This window comes from Pithys albifrons, chromosome 4 (assembly GCF_047495875.1).
Source record: "Pithys albifrons albifrons isolate INPA30051 chromosome 4, PitAlb_v1, whole genome shotgun sequence".
NCBI lineage: Eukaryota > Metazoa > Chordata > Aves > Passeriformes > Thamnophilidae > Pithys > Pithys albifrons.
The window spans coordinates 91,083,775-91,107,190 of NC_092461.1; the positions used below are offsets into that span (position 1 = coordinate 91,083,775).

A 23,416-nucleotide genomic window follows, 5' to 3' on the forward strand; every position below is an offset into this window, starting at 1 on the left:
TTCTTCCAATCACCCACTCTCCAGAGACTGCTTTCCTCTGACACCTCAAGGAATAACATCAGATCCCAGCCAGTTGCATGGTGCCAGTGCAAAAGGAACAAAAGCCAAGGCAGTTGTGGGAAAAAGGCCATTGTTCCAAAAAATTTAAATGATGTCATTCCATTCCCTAACGGCATCAGTAAAACTTCCTACCCAATGGCAAGTGCCTCTCTCTGAAGTTGCCTGCGGTGAGGGTAGAAGGCATGGAAAGGATTGATCTGCCTTTCAGAGGCTGGATGGTTATTATAAAACACCATTTTTCAGCATTTCTCTCCAGACACGGAGCTGAGCAGCACCATGGTGTAGGGCCAGGTGCCTTGAAGGGACCTCACCCAACGTGATGGTGCATGGACAGCAGTGACAGCATGAGCATACCTGTTTCCAGAGGGAGGAGAGCTGCTCATACTCCTCATTACTGTACTCCCACTTACTAGTTATTGCCATTTGCATTGTGACATCTGCTAGAAATCTTAATCATGGGTTGTGGCCCCAACGGAGTAGTCCTGAACAGATGTAGGAGTTTGTTTCTAATTATCTTAACACCTTTCCAGCAGGGTGTCATAAACACAAGTTAATTAAGCCTCGTGCCAGCTCTGTGATGCAGAGAAACAACTATTTCTTTTCATTTTGATTTATAAATGAGGAAGCTGAGGGACCAGCTTTTATCTGCTGCTCAGTCCTGAAGCCCAAGCCCTCCCCTGGCCTCACCTTTGCCACTAGGTGCTGCCCCACCTGCCAGAAGATCAGCACATTTTTTTACCCATTGCTCATAAAACTGACAGATCATATCCTGCACCCCTGCGAAGTTTTCTTACAAAGATGAAAATCATGAGAAGTTCTCTCTACGTTGGTGCCTTGGAAGGTGTCTCCAGCCCAGGCTGCCCACTTTCAAAGACCTGAGGGCCAGCCATGGCTTCATCATGAATGCATTCCTGAAGGTATACCATATGGCTCATACCATATGAGTCATTATTCAGGCAAGGGATGACTCTTAATTGTCCATGAGTTGTATCTCTCTGTCATTGCCCAACACATGGCCTTCATAACACAACTATGGATGAACCCAAGGAGTGAAAGCCAGACCTGTCTCTCTTGCACCCTACCAGCCACCCATGCTGAACTGCCTGGACTGTGGCAGAACCCAGGCAGCATGAACATCTGAGCCATGGATGACAGCTGTAATACCTATGTCTTGTGAGATATATCCTGGGAGATCAGGATGCTGACACTGTCTGGTGATGCATCGCAGAGCTATGTGTATAGAAGAACTACAGGAAAGAGTTGGATCAGCTGCAGAGCCATGATGGTGCACCAGAGGTGCTCAGGTGGACTTTGGGCAAGAAAGAGTGGAATAAGGCTTACTAGATATCCTGCCCTCCCTCTGAACCTTGATAGGAGAGCAGAAAACAGCTTCAAGGCCTATTTTGGAAAACATCTCCCTTCCAGCCCTCTTGCTACTATCCATGAGGTACAAATATTTCCAGGCTCCTCTAGCCATGGAAAAAGGGCTGGAAAGAGGGGGTTGGGGCAAACCAGGTTTGGTGGGCATCACTCCCTGTTCACAGGCAAAATATGTGTACCAGCAAGGCTGAATTCCCAAACAATGATCCTTTTCAATGGGCAAGCAATGAAATGGCATTTTATTTCTCAGATCAGTTTCTATAAGTGAAAGCACAAGCAGAGCTGTCGGAGGAGTCTCAAACAGTCAGGCGGAGCAATTGTAAAAACTACTTTAAGGTAGCTCAAAGCGGACACTTAGAAATGGAGATATTCAAAACTAAGTAACTATAAAACTCTTACCTGGAGTTTTCAGAAGTCCTTCATGGCACTTCCCAAGCAAAACTTGATGATGTTCATGGTGATGATAAAAATCCCATGCACCAGCCCTCAGTTAGAGGAATCTCGTAAATTAAATCCTCTCTTTTCTATTCATAATCTTTCTATTGCAGAATCACTCTGGTAAACTAGCTCAAACATAGACTGCTGTCTTCAAGCACTCTTTGTTCAAAACCCTTCAAACTGTCATGGGAAAAAAATAAGAATACTTCATCCCAATTTTAATCCATCAGTTCTGAGATTAACATTTTTCTTATTTATTCATTTATAGCAGATTTAGAAGAGTGGGCAAAACTGATCACAGAAAAGGCTTATTTTAGGAATGATTGCAGTAGTACTATACTACTCTGCAGTGGGCTTTCCAGTCAAAACAGCATTCAAGAAAAAACATCTTGGCAAATGTGCAAATTATTAGGAAGCCCTTTTGTAGCAGTGTCTTGTATTTTGAAGAAAACATTATCATTTAAAACTGAGGCTCCTTTGTTTAACTTCTTACACTCGTGAGCTACAGGCAGAACTGCACTTAGTGGGAATGAAGTTGAACAGATGGGATCCCTGTTTTGCACATGATTCTGGAATGCAATAAAATTGTTTGGTTCTGGGAAACAGTTTTGCCTCCCATGGCACTGTCAAAATGACCAAAAGGTCTGATTCTGAAATCCATACTCCCATGAGTAATCCTCATTCATGTTTCAGGAAGATGCTTAGAAATATTCCTATTTCCTGATCTTAAGAGAGTGGAGAAATGAACTCGCTTTGGGAGCAAATTGATAAAAAGAACCTATGTACATTGCTAGCAACAGAAACACGAGAAGGAAAATACATAAATGCGTCACAACCAAAAACCTGTGTTGATTTCAGCAAACTGGCCTGGAGAAGTGGCATCAGGAATCTTCTGAGAGATTTCTCTTTTCAGCACCTTCCAGCAGCAATCCTGAACACTTCTCATGCCTTCTCACCTCACAGAGAATGTCAATGCCAGCTGAAGTTTAGGCCAGGGATTACAAAACCATGCTCTTCAGCAGCAGAGGTCGGGAAGTCAATTGGCTGAAACGCTTCGGGCCAGATTCTTGGCTGGTACTAATCATTGTGTTCCCCCCAAAAAGTCACACTGAGACTCTGTCACTTTACACCCACTGAACATCTGGCCCTCAGTCTGTGGGAAGAGAATATAATGTGCCTCATGCCTCATGCATGTCTAAACAGCTGCTCTGAAGCACTTCTTCAAACCTCACATGAGGCTGTTTGCCCTCAATGAAAGCTCTGGAAAGGATTGATTGTGTACAAACGATTTAAACTGCAGTGTCTGCAGGGCACAAAGGCATGCTGAAGGACATCTCCAATGTAGTAAGCCGCTTCTTGGCAAATCTCTCTGCAAATCAGGTGGGTCAGGAAGAGATTATGGCCAGTATCAGACAATTACAGCTTCACAGTGTCTTTCCATACAGAAGTTTGCTTCAGTAGTTCTGATATGATCAGATGATTTCAGCCCAGTACAGCTAAGTGCAGTGGTTTGGCAAACATTGCATGGAGTTTGCTCTGTGAATAAGTGACCTTTCCCTCTGGCCTTTTATTATTACTATTAATTGGGAATGACATCTTTGAATCTATCTTCATCTTAATACTATGGCTGGTTTAGGAGGCCTGCCAAAGAAATCTTGCAAAGAGCAGACTTAAAAGTCATCTCAAAATTTATTTTTGTTTACTAAGAAGGTTTCACTGCAATGTGTTACATTTTTAATAATTCAAGTTAGCAAGTGAACAGTCAAGATTTGTTTGTTGTACAACTTGCATGGCTAGGACAGTTTCTTATTATTTTCCCTTATTAGCAGGTGAGACCACAACACCACCACTTCTGAGCAGGCTTGACTTAATAGCTAGACATAGTAACTTACAAATTGCCGACAGCTGCAATTCAGGGCTATTGGGGTTGTTTATTTAAGGTGACATTTAGTCTCTTCTCAAATGGAAGTTGTCAATAAATTACATTCTCATGAAGATTCCGGTTTCTCCTTGCAGTTAATTGCATCCTGTAGAGAGCTAAAAACCTCTCTGTGCTTTTGGTGAGGGACTGGGCAAAATTATACTCTCTTACCCTGTTACCAAAGCCCACACTGCAGCTGCCAGGGCTAACAAAAATGGTAGATGGCATTTGGATGAGCTCAATGGTTACCTGAAAGAGATTAAATTCAGTTTGTGGTTGAGAAGAATGGCAGAAGGGTTCCACAGGCAGGTTTCTCTGCTCACTGAGCAAGTCAGATAAGCACTTGAAAGGAAGGCATGATTATATCTTCATGATAGCAGTTTTCTCTTTGAGCCATGACTTTGAAAACAACTTTTCCTTCCAGATCTGGTCAGCTTAATTCCATTAGAAAATTCGGTAACTACTACAGAAAAATTGCTCCAGTGTCATAGTGTGTTTGAATAGCCTTTTCATAGTGTCACACAGAAACAGTGCTTGGGAAGATAAAGGTGATGCTATCTGCATAAATTATTTGATAGCATTGAACTAATTAGAGGATGCATGCTGCACTTGCCAACTTACAATTACATTTCAGTTTCCTGTAGAAGTGGGACCAACAATCAAGGGATGAAGTGAAGTATCACCTTCTCTTGGGAGAAGAGAACCAGACAGACCCTTGCTCACCCTAGACCTAGTCCCGCTTTTAAATTAATAATATTTTAAAAGTACTGGCAATGATTATTCTAACATCATAAGTAGCTGCAACCTGCAGAGCAGCACATTGTAAACAACATTTTTACCCCACGTGTAAGTAGAAGGACCAACTTCTGGTAGAGGATGATAATCTATTTTTTGTGCTGACATCTGGGAAACATTATTGCTTTTTCATTTTTTACTCCTTGGTTAAGAATAGAAAATCAAGAATCAGAACAATTGAAAGAGAGATGAAGATCATTAAATTCAGCAGATATATGTGCAGAGCAAATATAGTTTGAATATTTCTGTATTTCATGGGCAATGTTGTATCCTGGCACTTCATGTAGCTAGAGCATACTCTGGGGACACAATAAGGAGTATGATCCTCTCTTTTTCCTCCTCCCACTCCCAAACTCACCTCTGCCAAACAATTTCACCTTTGTCATCTTGCTTCTAACCCCAGTTTATGTGTAATTTGGCAAGAGGACAATCAATCTGATAACCCACTTTACTCCCTGTCTGGAGATGCACAGAGTTTGGCTGCCGGGATTGTGGTATCCCAGCAGTTTTGGTTCCTAAATTATTTGCACACTGATACATATCAAAGCATACAGGTTATATAATATCCACCAGTTAAGCCAAAGAGGAAAATTTTCAGCTGCCATAAGAGCACACTGGTCTGATCTGCTGAAGCCAGGGTACCTGTGTGCAGCCAGCCTAGGGACCTCCACCCACTTGCCCTGTCTCTGCAGAAATCCTGGGAGCTGCAACAGCAAACGCTCATCTTTGTGCTTGCTTGAGTTCTGCAGTGCAACTGCTCTGGTCTCTCCTCTTAGAGTGTTTTGGCAACAGGTTTCCTCGATGCTTTATCATCCTTGGTAGAAAAGCATAAAGTTCCCCACCCCCTGAGAACAAAGTCCCCTCTCTCCTTGCCTTTTCTGCTACTAAATGTATTTAAGTCTCTTGTAGGCCTGAAGGCAAAAGTTCTCAAAGGGAAAGAAAAAGAAGACATCTCACCACCATGAGTGATGGGACAATGGAAAACCATTAGAGCAGCTGGTCTCCTGTCCTGGGGCATCCATTACTGCTGTGGCTGGTGGCATTATTCTTCTCACTCCCCTCTAGGTAGGCTACTGCGGTAGGGCAATGGATGTTCCCTGGCATTGTCCTCTGAGCTTGATGAAGTAGAAACCATCCTGACTGTGGCAGGAACATTGTTAGCTACAAGCAAAACAATTGTTGGCATCCCCCACTCTTCTGTCCTTCATGCTATGCTTCATTTTGGTTTACATTTAAAGAAACCAAAACCAGTCAGTCAGTGGAGCAGCTCCCCAAGCCCTTGGGACTTTCTATTTGTAACTTGCAAATTCAATGCAGAGAAGGGGGGTAGAAAAATGAATGCTTGGATGTGAGTCTGGGATATTTTTTCACCTCTCAGAGCACATAACTTACTTGTTAATACTAACGAGGCATGCAGCGAGTCAGAGTGAAGCCCCTTGCATGCTGAAAAACAACATTGCAGGAAAGAGTGTCCCAGGCACGTGTTGCAGCACCTTTCATTGGTCTGGTAAATGAAACACATTGAAAACAGGAATATCTCAGTATCTTTAAAATGGCCTGTTGGGATCCCTGGGCTGTGGCATCCCTGCCTGGTTTAGGGCAAGAAACAAGAGTATTTGGTGCAGTGTTGCATGCAGGAGGGGGTTATACGGCTGGGCAAAAGCAAATGTGACCCCATGCTCTAGATGCACCTTGCAAGGCTGCAAAGAAGGGCTGAGAGATGCTCACCAGGGAAGAAACAGTGATTTAAAAGCTCTGACAGGTCAGAAACAGGATAAAGTAACCACAGATTACTAAAACAGATGAAGATTTATAGAAATTGTCAAAGGAATGCTGTGCCCTTGGCAAGCGATGAGAAAAAAACAACCCTGAAAGGTGGCTGAGCAAAAGCAGTTAAATTAAAACCATCTTTGTGACTGACTTTGAGGAGGAAAACAGCTGGTAGGGGCTGCAGCGCCTGGTGCAAGCTGGGGCTGGGGCAGGCTGGGAGCACACCCAGTGTTGTGGTTCCTGCTGGTATATGGAGCTGAAGTCACTGCTCATTACAGCACAGCATGCAAATGGAAAGGGGAGGCAAGAGAAGAAGGAATTTTTTCAAGCTGTCCCAATCATGCCTCAGCTCTGTTCTGGATAAAAGGGACTAAACCTGCAACTAATTTGGAAAAAGAAGTGTATCTTAGACAATTTATAAGAATGGGCTAAAATGCATTTGAGTGAAGATTGATGGAAAAGAATTCACTTTTAACATATTATTAAATACTATTAATAAATAATATTGATAAACCATACATAATTTAATAAAGACATAATATTCTATTTTTCACTAATAAAAGTATATAGCCAGTTTTTCATACTGTGACCCTCTGTTTTAACCTAATTACTGAACTATCCAGAAACTGGTAATTTCTCAGATCAAAGTGAATAAAAAGTGTTTATATTAGTCTACAAATGAATGGAAATTTAACTTAAAATGACTTCTTTCAACTAAAATGCTTGTATTTTAAAAGTTTGCTCATCATTATATTTAAAATCATGGCAGCATATTTTAAAACTAGAATGAAAACAACTGAAATTAAAGTATCTTTTTTTCAGGTTTACCAATGGAACTTTTTTAAAAAGCCAAACCAGGCTGAGTGAGAATAACCAGCAGAAACCAGGTTTTCTTGAAGTAGTTTCAAAATAACCTTTGTGAGCAACAGCCTCTTTGGAGGTTTAAAGAGCATATTCCCTCATATGAGTGCATTCACCTTGCTTACTGTGAAAAGTGTTTAATGCAAGATTTAAAAAATGAGCAGGAATGACACCATAGAAAAGCAGCATTTCTTAAAGGTGAAAAAAAAGAAAGGCATTATCTGCCACTTCTAAATTCTTGTAGGATAGAAGAAATAGAAACAACATTAGCTCCACTCCCAAAATACAGTACTTTGTGTCCTCAATACACCTGTTAGCTTCAAAAGACAAGGTAGATGAGGATTGTGTATTCATGTGGTGGTGGCAATATAAACAGGATCTGCAATGACTGCTGCTAACAGGGGAGGGAGAGTGGAACTTCCCTTAGCCCTGATGGTAAATAAGTCCCTGTCTTATGCTTTAAAAATCATATATTTATTCTTTATGAATTCAGTACGGCTTACCAGCGTTTATCTCACCACAAAATACATAATTTGTATTAGTTTTCATTGAATTCCCATGCTGGTTACATACAGCTTGGTAGGCATTATTACTTTGAAGAGTCTATTAATATAAAAGAGATGGTGATGAAGCATATACACTCCCTGAAGTTAGCATAAAATAAAAGACAAATGCGTTGAATCTGTACTTCTCAAATGAGCATCACAAATACAAGAGGTACTAAAACTAAAATTAAGGCTAAAATTGTTTATTGTGACCTGTTAAGAACTTACTTTTTCTTAGGAAAAAAATGGAAACAAAATTAATACATATCTTCCTTTTCTGTGGTTGTGATTCCAAATTCAACCAAATCACCACATGTGTGAAGTGTAAGTCCAGGGCTGTTTCCTGACCTGGGAGGTAATGCAAGCAGCAGGATTTCTTTCCAAGGGTCAGCTGGAGGACAGGTGGGCTGGAATAACATCCTACCTTAAGTCCCTCTGATGCTCCCAGTGGTGTGAGCAATACCAGCATTTCTCCCACTGGAGGTGAAATGATTAGACCAGTCGTTCAGCAACTGAGGAACTTCATGCCAGTGAACTGGCCTTGGTGCACAGTATATTGAACTGCTAAACCACGTGAATGCAGCTCTTCGATTTCAAGATCCACCTTTACATCGAAACATCCCAAAAAGGACATACAGCCCCTGAGCACCCCAGGGATGCTGTATCTTCCCAGCTTGGCCTTGGCCATCACAGCAGGAAAGCGAAGCTGTTACATCGCTCATATGAAGATGAAAAGAGGAAAATATCAAGGTCACACAAACATTTCCTTTCTCAGCTCTTCAGACTTTATTTTTCCAGTTTAACTTACAGCAAGCCTTCCAAAACCAGTGCAAGCCCAGAACGTGAGGCAAATATTCATTTCAGGTCCATTTTCCAATGAGATGGAGCTGTTTTGTAGTTGGGGCATATACTTTGATCCTCCCACTTAAGTGTCACATGAGAAGTCAACTCAGTTCTTTTTTTTTTCCCCTAAATTCATGGGTCTTTAAATTTATGGGTATTCTCCATCACTGCCATTGATTCTCAGGGGGTTTGGAGAAGGGATGGGTTACGTGTCATGTCTGTTACGACTTTATGCTCCTTGCTTAGATGGGCAGACAATCCCAGGAGATGTCGAGCAGCAGAAAACTGGTTGCACAGGTCTGTGCCATGTCCTAAGCTTCTGTACATCACGACTGACGTTTTGGGCAGGACTGTGTAGGAAAAAAATACCATTTTCAAAGGCTTTCAGTGACTAAAAGAAGTTGACTGAAGGGAAAAGGTCTGTTAGACTTACAAAGGTCCATGGCAAAAGATGGAAAGAAGTTCCTTCGAGATTCTCAAATTAGTAACCTACCTAATTAATAAGAGCTGCTAGCAGAGGGAGGCAGTTCGCCGTTTTATTTCAAGAAGTGGTGGAAACTCTCCTCCCAGACCTGATCGTCTGTGGCTTCAAATTAATGGCTCGCAGCACTTTTCAGATCCCAACACTTTAATGAACAACCAGCGCTGTCTGGAAAGTTTGTGCGGGTCTCCTTCGTGCCGCACATCGGGCACCTCCGATATCCCCGCGCTGGGGGGCACGCGGGTGCGCTTTCTGCTTCCTACGTGGCTTCGGCAGCGAGTCCTTCCCCCGCCCGGGAACACAATTCCCGCACCAGCTCCTGCTGCGCGGCGGCTCCGCGGGGGCCGAGCACACGCTCGGGGCGGGGCGGGGCGTGGGCGGGGCCGACGCGCGCGGTGGGCGGGGCGTGGGCGTGTCCTCGGGGCCGAGGCGCCCGCGAGCCGCCGGCGCAGGCGGGTGGGCGCGCGCGCGGCTGTGCCGGGAGTCGGAGCGCGCGAGCCCCGCGCGGATCTCCGTGGCCGCCGCCGTTCCCGCTGGCGCGCGCGCCGGGAGCGGAGTGTCCGCGGGAGCGCGGCGGGAGCGGGAACGGGAGCGGGAGCGCGGCGAGCGGCTCGTGCGGGCGGCCCCGGCGGCCCCGGCGGCCCGCGGCGGGCGGGAGGGAGGAGGAGGAGGAGGCGGCGGCGGCGGCGCGGGAAGGGAGGCAGCGGGGCCGAGAAGATGAACCGGAGTTTCAACAAATCTCAGACTCTGCGGTATCTGGAGTGCAGCGCGGTGGAAGTCAAGAGTAAGGTGAGCAGAGCGCGGCGCGGCCTCGGCCGGGAGCGCCCCTGCCCGGCGGCACTCCCGAAAATGAATGGAGCCCCCCGGCCCCGTATCCCGGCTCCCTGTGTCCCGGCACGCAGAGCCGTGACGGGCTGGTGGAGGTGGGAGAGCCGCTCCTGCCGCAGCTCCCGGCGAGAGGTGGCGGCGCGACCCTTCCCCGCCCGCCCCCGGCGCGGCGCCCGCCGCTCCCGCTCCATCTTTTGTTTCGCCGCGGGGACTCCGGCCGTAACTTCTCGGGGCAGCTCCGGTGGCCTCGCCTGCTGCGCAGGCTGGGGCTCGGCCCGGGGGCGGCGGGGGGCGCGGAGGCGCTGCCGCCTCCACCCCACCCCGGGGCGCTTCTGTGCCCGGTGCTCCCGCCGGCTCCCGGGGGAGCGGGACGGGTTCTCCGGCGCACTCTGGCGAGAGGAGCAGGAGGAAGAAGGGCCGGGTCTCCCCGCCGATCCTGCCGGGCGTCCGAACCGGGAGAGCTCGGGGGCTGTGCCGGGTGTTACGGGGGGATGCCGGCACCGATATCAGCTTGTGCGCTCTGGTGGCGTAGCGTGAGGATTTGGGAGCGACAGAGCAGAAACAGCGGTCTGCCAGAGCTCGGGCGCCTAAAATGATGGTTGGTTGTGCCTGAGGTTGGTCTTGCTGAGTTCTCTTCAACAGGATCTGGTCGCTCTTGGTTGAACCAACACATCAAAATCTTGCCTGCCGCTTCAGAGGGCAAAAATAAGTAGCGTTTGAGGAACACTGCGAAATCTCCGGGGAAGCCTGTTTTATTCGCATGTAGCAGGCAAAGTGTAGGTAATGCATAAGCTGAAAAGAGTACAGATGACTTTAGCCTGTCCTGGATTCCTTCATTACCTGCTGAGATGGGATTGGAGGTGGTGAATTTGGGATTTGGTGCTTGGTGCTCCTCATTTTTGTCTGTTGCTGCTATTAAAATCTGGATTCAGATCAAATGGCCTTGAGCAACATACAGAACTGAGATGGCTTCAGTGAGAGAAGCACCTTGTGTCCAAAGGTGCCTCCAATCACTTCTAAGCATGGCACCCGAAATGTAGGTTGAGGGTCTTATTTCCTAACCTCCTGTTGCCACTTGAAAGGGCTCAACTGGCCTAGTAAGTTCCATCCCGCTTCCCTTGCTGGAAAGTTTTGGTTCAGTTTGTAGTGGTTTTAAGATGTAATTCACCCACATCATTCATTGTGTCTCTTAAATGCTCTAGACCTTGTTTTCTATCTACTGCATTATATGTAATGCATTGTGTGAGCTTGAAACTAAACGTTGACCACAGATAAGAATTTTTAAGTTCATCCTCTTCTACTTTAATATTTCCACATTTGTTCTATTAACTATGAAAAAGCAACCATATAATGAACAGCTCATAGCTTCCTTTACAGCTGCAGGAATTCTGTAAGCAAATCCTGTGTTGCTTTAGAGATACCAACTGATATGGGGAGGTGGTAAGCGCCGGAATGATTGCATATTTCTGGAGGGAAGGAAAGTAAGTTTGTGTGGGTGGGAGGGTTTTACTGGAGGCCTTCTGTAGCTCAGGGTTGTCACTGCTACTGGCCCAGAAGTTACTGTAGAGAACTGCACTGCATTGGAAGAAAACTATACAAATTAAACCAAAGACTAAAGTCAAAATATCCTGCTTGAGGGCCTACACCCAGTGATGGTCCGTGAACCTGGAGTGTGGGTCATTGGAAGCTGTGCTGTTGAATTTCCTGGTGCTGGTGGGTTTTACTGTTAGCATGACCTGGGCACGGTAACAGCCCAGGCTGTTGGTATTGCAGTCTGGTTGCTGGCAAAAAGGGGTTGGTACTGACATTGCAATATGGTCTTTCTGTAAAGCTCATGGGTTCCCTCTCATGGAGTTACTCTCCAGCAGTTTGAAGTAGATCCAGTGAAAAGCTTTGGCTGATGCTACCTGGCAAGGGACTATATAAAGGCCTTATACCTCTTATTAAAGCACCGTGATCTTGTAGGGTCAGCTATGATGCTGTCTGTCTTGTCCCTGTGGATCGCTATGTAGTCCTGCTGCGATCAGTTAGAATATGGATTGTTGAGGGGTTTTTTGTTTGTGTGGACAATCTAAGGCTGGGGAAACAAAAAGGTTCAGTAATGCTACTTTTGGTAGCCTTATGTAGTCAGCTTGTTAAACATTTAGTTGCCTGTGTTTTGTAAGTATGAGGCCTGTCTGGGCTTGCCTGAGAACTTGAAAGTTGAGTCTGAGAAGTCATGCATTTGCAGCTATCGCCTGAGAGCGCAGGCTGCCAGGTGAGCAGAGGTGGGTGCAGCTCAGCCTCTGCGCTGGGGCATGCTGCTGGCCCCAGATCAAGGGATTCTTGGTGGCTTTTCAAAGGCTGGGGAAGTGGCAGTCCGTGGGCAGGTGGAATCCCTTTTAGCGGAGGAGCTGAGTGTGAGAGAGTACTGCTTTTACACAATGGTGTGAAATAGCTTTTCTCCTCTGAAGATCGAGTTCGATGGGAAGGAGCTCTGAAAAAAATGACTCTGGGGAATCATGATGGGTGATAGTCTACAAATGTTAGAGTTTTGATATCCCTGCTCCTGTTACGATAGCCAGGTGGTTCCTTCATTAAGGACAGGCCACCATCCAGCTGGTGTGTCACATTAGTCACAATTCAGAAATGGCTCCTGTGAAAACTGACCAAGATTTTCCTGGTTTTCCTGAGTTTCTTTCCTTTTCTCCAAAAGAAAGTTATCGAAAGTGGGTTTGTGCCCTTGATTATTGGAAGGGGAGAGTTTATCAGAACTTAGTGCTGTACTGGGTAAGACACTTCTCTGGAAATGCCCAAGTGTCCTTAAGTTGTAAGGTTCCCAATATGTGCCAGAGAATTATTAATTAAATAAAAAACAAAATAACTCCAGAACAGGGCAGAGGGAGGGAACGTCATGATGGCTGAGCTTAATCCAGTTTTAATACGTCCTTCTTGTGCTGAAGGGCCCAAAACATCAGGCAGTATTCCTCTTTTTTTGTGTCCAGCAGACCTGTGAGCTTTGTGGAAGACTGGATTTCGGCTGGTCTGAACCAGCCTGTACCCTTGGTGGACCCAGCCTGATCCATCCCTGCTGCGTGTCCCAGAACCATTCTTCAGTTCCTGATGCTTGTGTCCATGAGTTTTTAACGCCTTGTGACTATGTCATGGGATCACTGGCAGTGATATGTTCTCTGGCTATGTGTCTTTTTAGAAGGATGAGCTTTGTGGCACTGTGTTTTGCCTGTGGGTGTACATCAGGTCATTTTATTTTGTGTGACTAAGGTGCTGTAAAAGCCTTTTGGATTGCTGTGTTGCAGCAAATACTGAAGAGGCAAACAGCATCTGCCGTCTGTGCACACCTCTGTTTTCAGACAGGGCAGTGATGGAAATTGCTATAGTCTTCTGCTTTAAGAAGTCCTCGTCTCTCCGGCTCCCTGCTTTGTCCCTGCCTCTGTCTCCTCCTCCGAGAGCTGGTCATAAAATCAAACACTTAAAAGCTTATTGCTGGATAGGAAAGCGGAAAGAAAAACTGCTTAGAAATTGGCACATGTCGTAGGAAAATATTAATTGAATTGTAATTACACCTTAGCCCTCCTCTCCCATCTTTCATGACAGAATAAATTAGAAGCTCAATTCTTATCTAGGTGTTATCTCTGTAGCTCGGGATTAATGTTTCAGCCCTTTTAAACAGGATCTGAAAAGACATTATCTTGCTGGCTTAAAACAACTGTGTATTCTCATGTGTCTAGTACTCACTCCTTCCTTTCCTCTGTTGGGTGACAAGTGAAGTATCTGTCCCCTCTGAAGAAACTAATCTCTGAAAAAGGTTTCCACATGACCCTTTCTGTCCCCTTTTTCCCTTTTACCAAGAGCTCCAGTGCCTGCTGTGTGGGGGGCTTTTTTTGTTTGTTTTGTTTGGGATCTTGTGGCCACAGGCAGGGTTCTTAACCTATTTTCATTTTCTGTCTTTAGCATTACAGAGAGGTTACAATCTTCTTTGCCTATAAGCCTGCAGAAGAACAAATACTTTTAAAGTAGGAATTCCTACATTGATGGTGAGATGTCTCTTTAATTATAACTTCATGCAGCCAATCTTCTTTTGTCTTGCTCCGAGAGGAAGGAGATTTTATTTTTTTGTCCCCTTGAATTTTGTACACCGTTTTTCAGTCAGGGAGGGTAGCTATCAGCCCAAATGTTTCTTTTCCAGTCCCTTAGATATTCTGGAATAGCAGAGGTATAAGATTGCCTCAGGCCTTAAATGGGAGCCCTTTGAATTGTTTATGAAAGTGTGGGTTAGGCTTTTTTCACTTTGAAACCGGCAGTTTTATGTTTTTGTCTTAAAAGCAGCAGAGTAGTATTTTTGTGCCACTGCTGTTTGAATTCCTGCAAACTGTATATACAAGTAAGAATAAATTTTGATGTTTTCAAAAGTGACTAAATGTACTTATTGTTCCCTGAAAAATAGTCCTTTGGAAAAGACCTCTTTATTGTTGCTGAACCCTCTCAGACAGTGGAACTTTTGATAATGGCTGAGGGTTATAAAGCGCAGGTACCTGACTCACGTGCTGACTGTGGTACTTCTGCCTTATTAATAGTGTCATGTTTTCTTGCATTACAAACTGATTTGCAAATTAACAATAATGTGAGTAACTTCCTACTGCAATAAACAAACCCATTAAGATAAATGGAATCAGTTAACCATATTTTTTTACTCTCTTCTCCCATCCTGTTTTGACTTTGTTCCAGTAAATGTTGATGTTCAGATGGATGTCACAAATGGATTTTCGATAAATATTCAATCATTTTTTGATGTGTAGAGTAGACATGGTACTGTTGTGGTGTTCAAGTAGAAGTAGAAGCCTGCCCAGCTGCTCCATAGATGTAACATCCAAACAGCTTTGGGTGGTTTATCCTGCTCCCGTGTTGTCTCCCCTTCTCAGAAGTAGCGTCCCTGTGCTGTTTATGCAAAGATTGCTGGTTTAAACCTTTTGCATCCTTTTTTTTCCCTCTCCAAAAGTTGCTGATGCTGCACATCCATGTGACTATTACAGTATGAGTACAGGCATTGTGTATTTGAAAGGTATAAAGTACAACATCAAGCAACGTTATAACTGTAGCAATAGCAGTAAGAGCAGACTTACTTTTGACAGTCTCCTGTAAAGAGATTTTGAGGTCTGGTTCTGCACTGCCCTGTCTGGTGTTAACTAAGTGAGAGAGGTCTACAAACAGTGTTTTCCAGTCTTTTGTACTTTGATTTCACTCTAACCCTGAAGCCTTACAGACCTTCTGAAGTTTTAAGAAAAGTTTTCCATGTGTAGCACACTTCAAAATAGATCAAAAAGCAGCAGTCTTTTTAAACCTACAGAATGTTAAAACAGACTTTAGTTTGCTTTAAGTTTTAAAGTAGTACTTTAGATTCTTCCAAGTTAAGGTCATGCATGTCAGACCTAGAGTAAAATAAGCACAGTGAAAAGCCCTGTAACCAGCTGATGTAACTTCTGGTTTTGAGCTTCAAAACATATTTGATTATATGCAAACCAAATGTAGCACAGACTCAGAAAACCACAGGATTCGTCCTCTCAAATGAAGACAGTGTGCCACAGTAATAGCAACTTGAGATGGCCTGGATTGTTGCAAAACGTGTCAAGAGAAAGAGACTGTAAACATTAATCTCTTAGGAAGTGTTGCTTCTGTTCCTTTCCCTCCCAGTTTGCTGGCCTTCTCACAGCAGGTATTGTACTTATGTGCTAAACAGCACCTACTAAATTCCTGGTTTGTCTGTTATTACAAATCTTTGTTTTTCATAGTAGGATGACTTTCCAAAGTGGTCATACCTAGTCAACTCAAGTCTGTCTTTAAGTGGTGAGGTGACATTAGAGAAAGTGACCACAGCTTTGCAAGTTGCTGTGCAGCAGCTGAGCCACAGCAGCGTGTCCTGTGCGTGCTTCCTGCCCTTCACAGATGGGAGGCCAAACCTTTCAGCTGAAGGGTGTTGTACAGACAAGGAGTTTTGGGATAGTTCTGCTAGGTGACAGCTGCAATAAGCACCAGCACAGTTGTAACTGTCTTCTCTGACCTGTGCTCAGGCTCTGTGTGAGCAGTAGTGCCTGTGGGACGTATAGGGAAGGCTGGAACATGTGCTTTGAGCTGCCTGGTGTCATAGAGTATGGCATAGAGGAGGATGTGCTCAGGTGCAGGTTATATGTAATCTCAGTCCGTCTAGTTATGGAAAGGTGGTTGTTCTTCTGACAATGTTCCCAAAATTAGTGTACTGTTACGGGCTTGGGTGCGAGCTGTGATAACTGTATGGTTATCAGTGCCCCTGTGATGCGTTAACCAGAAGGGGTAGGGCTGCTGCCTGGTGTTTCACCACCTCCCATACTTTCCTATTCTTGATCCTGCCTCCAGCTTCCCAACCATTTGTAATAATTTTTACTCTAGTAACTTGGGAATTTCTAATCTGTTTAAGACTGTCCAGCCAGTCTGTCTTATGTGAGTAGTCTTCTGAAATTTAGTCTCGCCACATTGAAACAATCTTAAAGGACATTGAACAATGGACCTTTCAACTTTAAAGAGCACCTCAGAAAATTAAATGTTGTTTACAGCCAAGTCAGAAAGGAATGTCTCCTGTGTGAGATTAAAATACCTGTGGAGGCTCTGTCTGACAGGCTCCAGGAGTAGCCACCTCCAAGGGGTTGTTCAGGGGTGCAATTAATGGTGCTTTCCTCTGTAGTCCCTTATCATTCCCTTTGTAAGAGACTGCATGTGCTTAATCTGAGCTTTTAGTAACCAAGAAAGGTTTTCCAAGGATTGACTGCTTGCCCCAACTGCCTTTACAATTCAGGCCAGAAGTCAAAAGATGAAATGTACCTTTGGAGGCATTCTTTCCCTCTAAGTGGAGGCAAAATCTCACTGTACAGAGGTATTCTTGTTCTCATCAGAAATTCCTGTAGTTAATTCAGGCAGAAATGTCTGGGGCAGGGTGTGGTGCATCAGCCCCAGGGCCACCCAGCCTTGGGCCGTCCCTTCTGCTTCTGCCCTGCACGGCTCTTCCCAGGCCCCCTTCAGGTCTGGCCAGGAGTGTGCACACATGTGCATCAAATCACTTCTCTGCAGCTGTTGCTGGCCCTGAGCTCATGGGGAAACCTCTGGCAGAAACTGAAAGGGTCTTAAATAAGTTTGCAACCAGCCAGAGCCTTTACTGACTACAGGCTTCTTGTGTCCACGTAGATGTAAATGTTCAGAAAGTGCCCTCCTCTTGCTAGAGACCCGCTGTAGGGCAGAGCTGCCTATCTTTGGGAAGTGCTGTTGGCAGTGTTGACCAGTAGTCCTTTGTCCCTTCGAGTGGCAAGGTGCCAAATCTTCCTTTTTTGCTGATGGTGACATGCCATGGATGTGTGTATGCATCCTGTGCTGTGTTTGTGCTTAAGATCTGTTGTGTGGTGGAATGTGTGGTGCTTGGTCTCCCCTTGAAAATGCAGGACCATCTTGGTCTATGTCATTTGCAAACAGTCCTTGGTTTTTTCCAAGAGATGTAGAGGACTGGATGAAAAAGAAGGAGGTTTTCTTTTGGAAAGGTGGACTTTGCACTTAAATTACGGATTTATTTTAAAAGCTTTGCTGCAAATGACTGTTTCTTGAACAGCAGTGGGGTTTAATATCAAGAGGTAAGGCAGTGACAAAGACTGGCAGTGTGCTGCTTGAAGGCTGTACAGAGAGAGATGGTAGGGAGAAAGCAGCTATGTGGGATGACCTGATAGGAGAGGAGTTACTGGAGCAAGAGTGGCAAAGAAAGGGAGGATGGTTCAAACGAACAGGCTGATAAAATTGGTTTTGTGGATAGCTATTTTCACAGACTACGATGTGGCAGTAAGGCAAGAGAGTGTTTAGGAAAGCTGGGACAAAGTACAGGGCAGCAGTCAAGGCAAAGCCCCACTGTGGAGATGAAGAGCTGAATGGTGTCCATGGATTTAAGATACTGGCCTGAAAAGATCTGGGTAATTAACACAAATATGTGCAACTGCCCGAGTGAAAGGTAGCACTGGAGGCAGAGATGCTGGACCAGGCAAGGTAGTGGTCTAGTTCCCAATAATCATGAAATTGGTAGATGAGGCAGGGGAAAGGATAAGTTTGGCTTTAGGTTGCCCTCAGGTGGTAGCTGAGTATCTGTGAAGAGAATCTGTATGAGATTGAATGGGAGGTACATCTCATGAACAGAACTTGAAAGGAGGGTAATGGGGACAGAGAAAGAAGCTGAATTTCTCTTCCAAGTAGATGCAGAAGAGAGAACAGTGTTGTCACAATCTGAGCCTTACAGACCACTGGAGAGGTTTGAAGGAGTTAGAAAGGTTGTCCCTTAAACAAAAGGCAGGGATATGAAGCATTGTGTCCAAGAAGCACAACAAAGAAGGGTAACCACTTGTTTTCTTTGGGAAGAGAAACTATTTTAAGAATTTAAGATACTAAAGCATGGCTGTATTTTTGTGGGGGTGCTGAAAGGAAGGAATAAAGGAAGAAGGGTAGGAGTATGGCATGATGCCAATCAGGAAAAAAGTTTGGGGGAGAAGGTAGTGAAATTGTCTGTGATGGTGTTTCTGTGAAGGGCAAATAGAAAAGTGGCCGTCTGGCTCTTGTGACTGTGCTGGAAGGACAAGTGAGGTGTGAGTAGGGCATAGCAGAACATGAGATCTCACACATTCTGCCAGCTCGGTCATTGAGATGAAGCAGAGCTGCTTTGGGGCAAGCAGTTGAAGAGAGAACTTGTTGCAGAGAACATTTGCGTTTTTGGTGGTGTCTTGGCACTAGCAACAGCCACCATGAGACTGGGAGCAGAGCAAGAGAGTGCTGAGTGAGCTGGGGAAGACATATCTGGGAAGAGAAAGGGAACAGAGGAACACAAATGTGACAGCAGAGCTCAGAAGTTCCAGGTGAAGTTGGCAAGCACAAAACCCTTTGCATGGTCTTCCCTCGGCTTTCTTGCCCTCTGCTCCTTCTTGCTGATAAAGCATCACTGATTAAGTTTTCACAGTTTTGAGTCTCACAGGTAAGCAGAAATTACAGTCTGTGTAAGGATGAAAGTGTCTCTCTTTCTGTTCTTGATTTTTTTAACTTTATGAGAGAAGTAGATGGCTAACATAATTAATGTTTATTGCTAAATGTTGCTCTTTGATGTCTTCTTATTACAATAGCCTGATTTCAAAGCCAGCAATAAACTGAAGGGATGGCACCTCATAAACATAGGGATTCATTTTTGGCCCTGTAAACGTCTTGAAACTTAAAATTAAAAAAAATAAAAAAGAGGTTGCTCTCTTTTGCTTGGAAATAACTTTCATTTTACGAAATAACAACTCTCTAAGTAAACAAACCTCAAAATCCTGCTTCCTCTTCTCCTCTGACCTCTTGTACCACTTAGCCAGAAAAAAAAAAAAAACAAAACCAAAAAAAGCCGTTGATTGCTCTTGGTCAGACTGTAAGTTTTGATCAGTTAGTTGTGACTTCCTGCTGCTTTAACACAAATTTTATCAGAACACTTTTCTTTTTTGTTAACTTGGCATCTGTTTTCACTCAGGGTTCCTGCCTGACGTATTGTATTTTGTTGTGTGCTTTTTGTCATCAAACTGCAGACAGCAAGTGTAGTGGTTGGCTTATGGAGGATCTTGAGACAGAGGTTATTTTTGTGAAGAAAACGTACAGTGCTTTCTAGGTTGGTTTTTTCAGTCACAGTTAGCTCTGTCAGACTAAATTCTTTAAAGTTATCTATGTTCCTCCTGTCTTCTGACTTCTGCAATACTAGATGCAGTTATTTGCATTTGTTAAATAGGTCTGAATAATGTACTTCGTTATGGAAAACTAATCTGCTTGTTAAAACTGTGAGTTTATCAAACAGTGTAATACAGTTTTGTACTGGCAGAGCTAGTCCTTGTGTATCTTTCTGTGAACAGATACGCTAAAGATGAACTTTGTATCTTAGAGAAGCAGATTAGTAATCTTGGCTATCTCTGCCAAACTCTCGGATTTGAAGTTTCTGAAAGATACATGCTGAATGTTATCTTGAAATCCTGGCTGAATACAATGCAGAGCACCCAGTTTTCAAGATGTGTGGTACTGCAAAGCCTCTTATTACTGTGATACTCTCTATCAGCCTCATTAGGGATGATGAATGAGCTTCTGAAGCATTTTTTCCCCCTCTCTTCTGAAAAGACCTGCTGACAATGGTTGCTGTGTATATACACAGGGTAAATTAATCAGCTAGACTATTACTATAGTAGTACTGTCTTTAAACAAAAAAAAAAGTAATCCTCCTTATCTGCTTAAATCTCTTTTGGAAAGACTCTTCCCTGCTACTCCTCTCTAGAGAATCACCTTTTAGGTCCGTTGCCTTAAAAGGCTGTGTCATGGAAAAAGTACAAGTGAAATCTCTTGCATTTGTTTGCTACTGCCCTATTCCTGGGCAAATGAAATTGGCTTTTGGGCTTTCCTAAGGCTGCACATGTGAACAAGTTGATTTGATGTACAGCATTTGTGTCAGACCTCAGCACCCCAAGTCTGCAGTTGCCTTCCCACACATCACACTCCACTGATACAGGAGCGCCATATCCAGTGTGCCTGTGGTCAGGCTGGGAGGCCTGACCCTTTTGCCAGCTCTCCTCCTCTCTCATGTGGCAGCTTAAGCTGAGCTTTTGGTAGTAACCATCCTGACTTACATCTCCTTTTCCACGCCACTTTCCTGCTGGGCGTGCAGTTCCTACACGGGAGCTGGGCCCGTGTGTTGGACACAGGAGGGCCAGGCGGTTTGCCCAGCAGACCATGCAGGGCAGGTGTGTCTGATGGGGGCTGTGTGGGGTGGGTGTTGTGCTGATGGGGTGAGACTACGCAGGAGCCACTTCCTTGTGAGTACCTTGTGTGCCAATGGCCCTAAACAAGGTGTCCAGTAAACAAATGGTTCCTGGGGTTGGCATCTGAATGCCCTGGCCTTCTGGCTGTAGGAATCCTGAGGAATCCCAGGTTACTGTTCAGATGTGCAGACCAAGAGATGCAGCTCTGAACAAAGCCTACAAAGACCTTTTCAGTTTGAAATGCATCAACAAAAATAAGTTGCCACTTGGATTCTTCTGGAGAGGAGCGGGTGGTGGAGGACAAAGGACTGTTTTTCCCCCATTGGAACCAGCTGTGGTTTGTTCGCCTTTTGTGCATTTGGATGGGCACTCTGAAATCCAAACTGGAACTAGCATTTAATAGTACAAACAATCAGCATAATTTGACTGAACAAGCTTTCAGATGATCACAACTAGGCTTTGATGCTGAGGAGTGGGATTTTCATAACTGTGGAAGTAATTTGAGAACAAACTTGTGCCCAAAGCCAGTAGGGTTGTTGTGGTTTTCTTTTTCTTTTTGCTTGAAGATGATTATGGTGATGGTTCATACTGTTGTTAGTCCAGCAAAGGGTGGCTGACATATATGGTTGATTTAACAGCTGAGCACCTCTAAGCAAGTGATTCTCCATTTTGAGGAAGAATTTATGTAAAGATGATTCTAACCTTTTTTTTTTCTTTTCTTTGTGTGCTTGTTAGTTTTTGTCTTTGGTTTCTAGCCCTGGTATTGACTGCCTTTGCAAATGAGAACTTCCATGAAATCCTAATCACAGCCCTACTTGTACTTGGATTTGTGGCTGTGGTTCCATGTTTTCAAGAGTGAGTTAGGATGGTTTTAGAGGTTCAGTTCATGAACAGTAGTTTACTAATACTATGCAATCTGAGTTATTAAATTAAGTGTACCAGAAATGTGATTTAAGCTATTTAGTTGAACTAGATGCCTACTTTTCATTATCTTAATTTCCTTGATTGGAGAATCAAGTTTTTTCTCCCTCCTGTTCTTAATAGCATATTTTATTTCTAATACCAGAAATAAGGTAAATTGAAATCTTTTCAATCACTTTCTGACTTGTTTAAAACATGTTCATGGATTTGCAACACTTCCAATTGTCTTGTGTCAAATCACACACCTGCCCCTTTCCTCCCAACTTTTTTTTTTTTGATTACCACTTAGTGATCTGTAAAGCTTTAAAAATAAAAACCATTGGAATGACAGAAAAATTAAAACCATGAAAACTAACTTTCCTCCTCCTGTGTGGATTACCAGGAAATTCAGGTGGCATGTAGAGTGAGCGTATTTTCTAGTAACAAGCTGTGTGCTCTCATACCATGCTGCTTTAAAGGTCTTGTGGTAGGGATTGCAGTGGCATTGCTGGGGAACATGCAAAGAATTTTTATAAGGTTGTTTGTATAGCTGAATAATTTCTTTTGAAAGCAGTAGAGTAAATGTTTCTACGTTGGAGAAGAATGGTTCAGTGGATGCCTGAGATTATGGTAATGGATGATGGACCTTCCAAGTTAAATCTTACAAATGCCATTATCCTCTAGAGGATTTAATGAAAACTTCATATTTTAAAAATGGGGTTTCTTTTCAGATGGAACACTTGAGTGTATCTGTTATCAAACAGAGTAGTGTTTTGGTAGTTATGCTTATATTCTAACGGGAGGACCATTTGTAGACTTGCAAGCATCAACACATGATTATATTCACCTTGGAATATGCTGGAATGAACATCTTTTCCAACCTAATTGATTCTGTGGTTCTCTGATTCTGTGAAAAGAGAGAGGTGATGTATACCATGTTCAAATGCCAATCTAGAGCACTGGCTTGTGGTGACTTATCTGCTGATGCTCTGTTTGCTTTCTCTTGCAGTTTGGGGCAGAGTTCAGAAGGTTCTCTCTGGATCGCTACAAGCCAGGAAAGTTTGAAGACTTCTACAAGCTGATTCTTCACATTCATCACATAGCTAACCTGGAAGTGATGATTGGCTATGCTGATGTGCATGGAGACCTTCTCCCTATTAATAATGATGACAACTTCTTCAAGGCTGTTTCAAGTGCTCATCCACTGCTCAGGGTTTTTATACAAAGACAAGGTAAGATGAAATTTCATTTCAGTGCCTTCAGAGTGTGCTGGGGCAAGGTGAAGGGTGGATTTGTGGCACCAATTTAAAGGCTGAATTGAAGTAAGAGGGACCTAGGAGCCATCTTGCTCCTCCTCTCAGGCACTTCATTGCAAGTTGCAAGAATGGCATGGCTTCAGGGCAAGTAGAGGGACTGCACTGCTGCCTGTAAGGTGTTTAAAGTGTAAGGTACTGAGAATCGCCATGGGCCCCGTATTTTTCAAAGAAGAGTGTACCTTTTACTGCTGGTACCATGTTGTCACTTGAGCGTGCCAAGTGCATCGTTCCACTTTTGCAAGGGAGCTGTGAGGAGGGAGGGGGGTCCTACTACTACTACTTCACATTTAGAAATCTTACCTATCCATCTTGATAGTCAGTGTCATTCCCAAATGATTCATGCCTGGGTAGTGTGTGAATGCACACAGATGTGTAGTTACAAAAGGAAAAAAAAATGGTTGTCACAAATGACATCTTGTTTTACTGTGGTGACTTGGCAAACAGACAAATGATGATTTTTTTAT

General features: G+C 44.0%; 1 protein-coding gene across 2 annotated transcripts in view; it reads left to right on the forward strand.

Moving 5' to 3' along the window:
- Window positions 1–9,542: 9,542 nt before the first annotated feature.
- Window positions 9,543–23,416, forward strand: part of PARD6G (par-6 family cell polarity regulator gamma) — a 65,626-nt gene continuing 51,752 nt past the window's right edge. Inside the window, exons 1-2 of one of the 2 annotated variants that reach the window (XM_071554955.1) lie at window positions 9,543–9,883; window positions 22,646–22,868. In XM_071554955.1, coding sequence (XP_071411056.1) covers window positions 9,812–9,883; window positions 22,646–22,868 — 295 coding nt within the window. In that variant the 5' untranslated portion in view covers window positions 9,543–9,811. Of the gene's footprint in view, window positions 9,884–10,499; window positions 10,703–22,645; window positions 22,869–23,416 lie in introns of those variants that run through there. The other variant, XM_071554956.1, reaches the window with a different exon arrangement.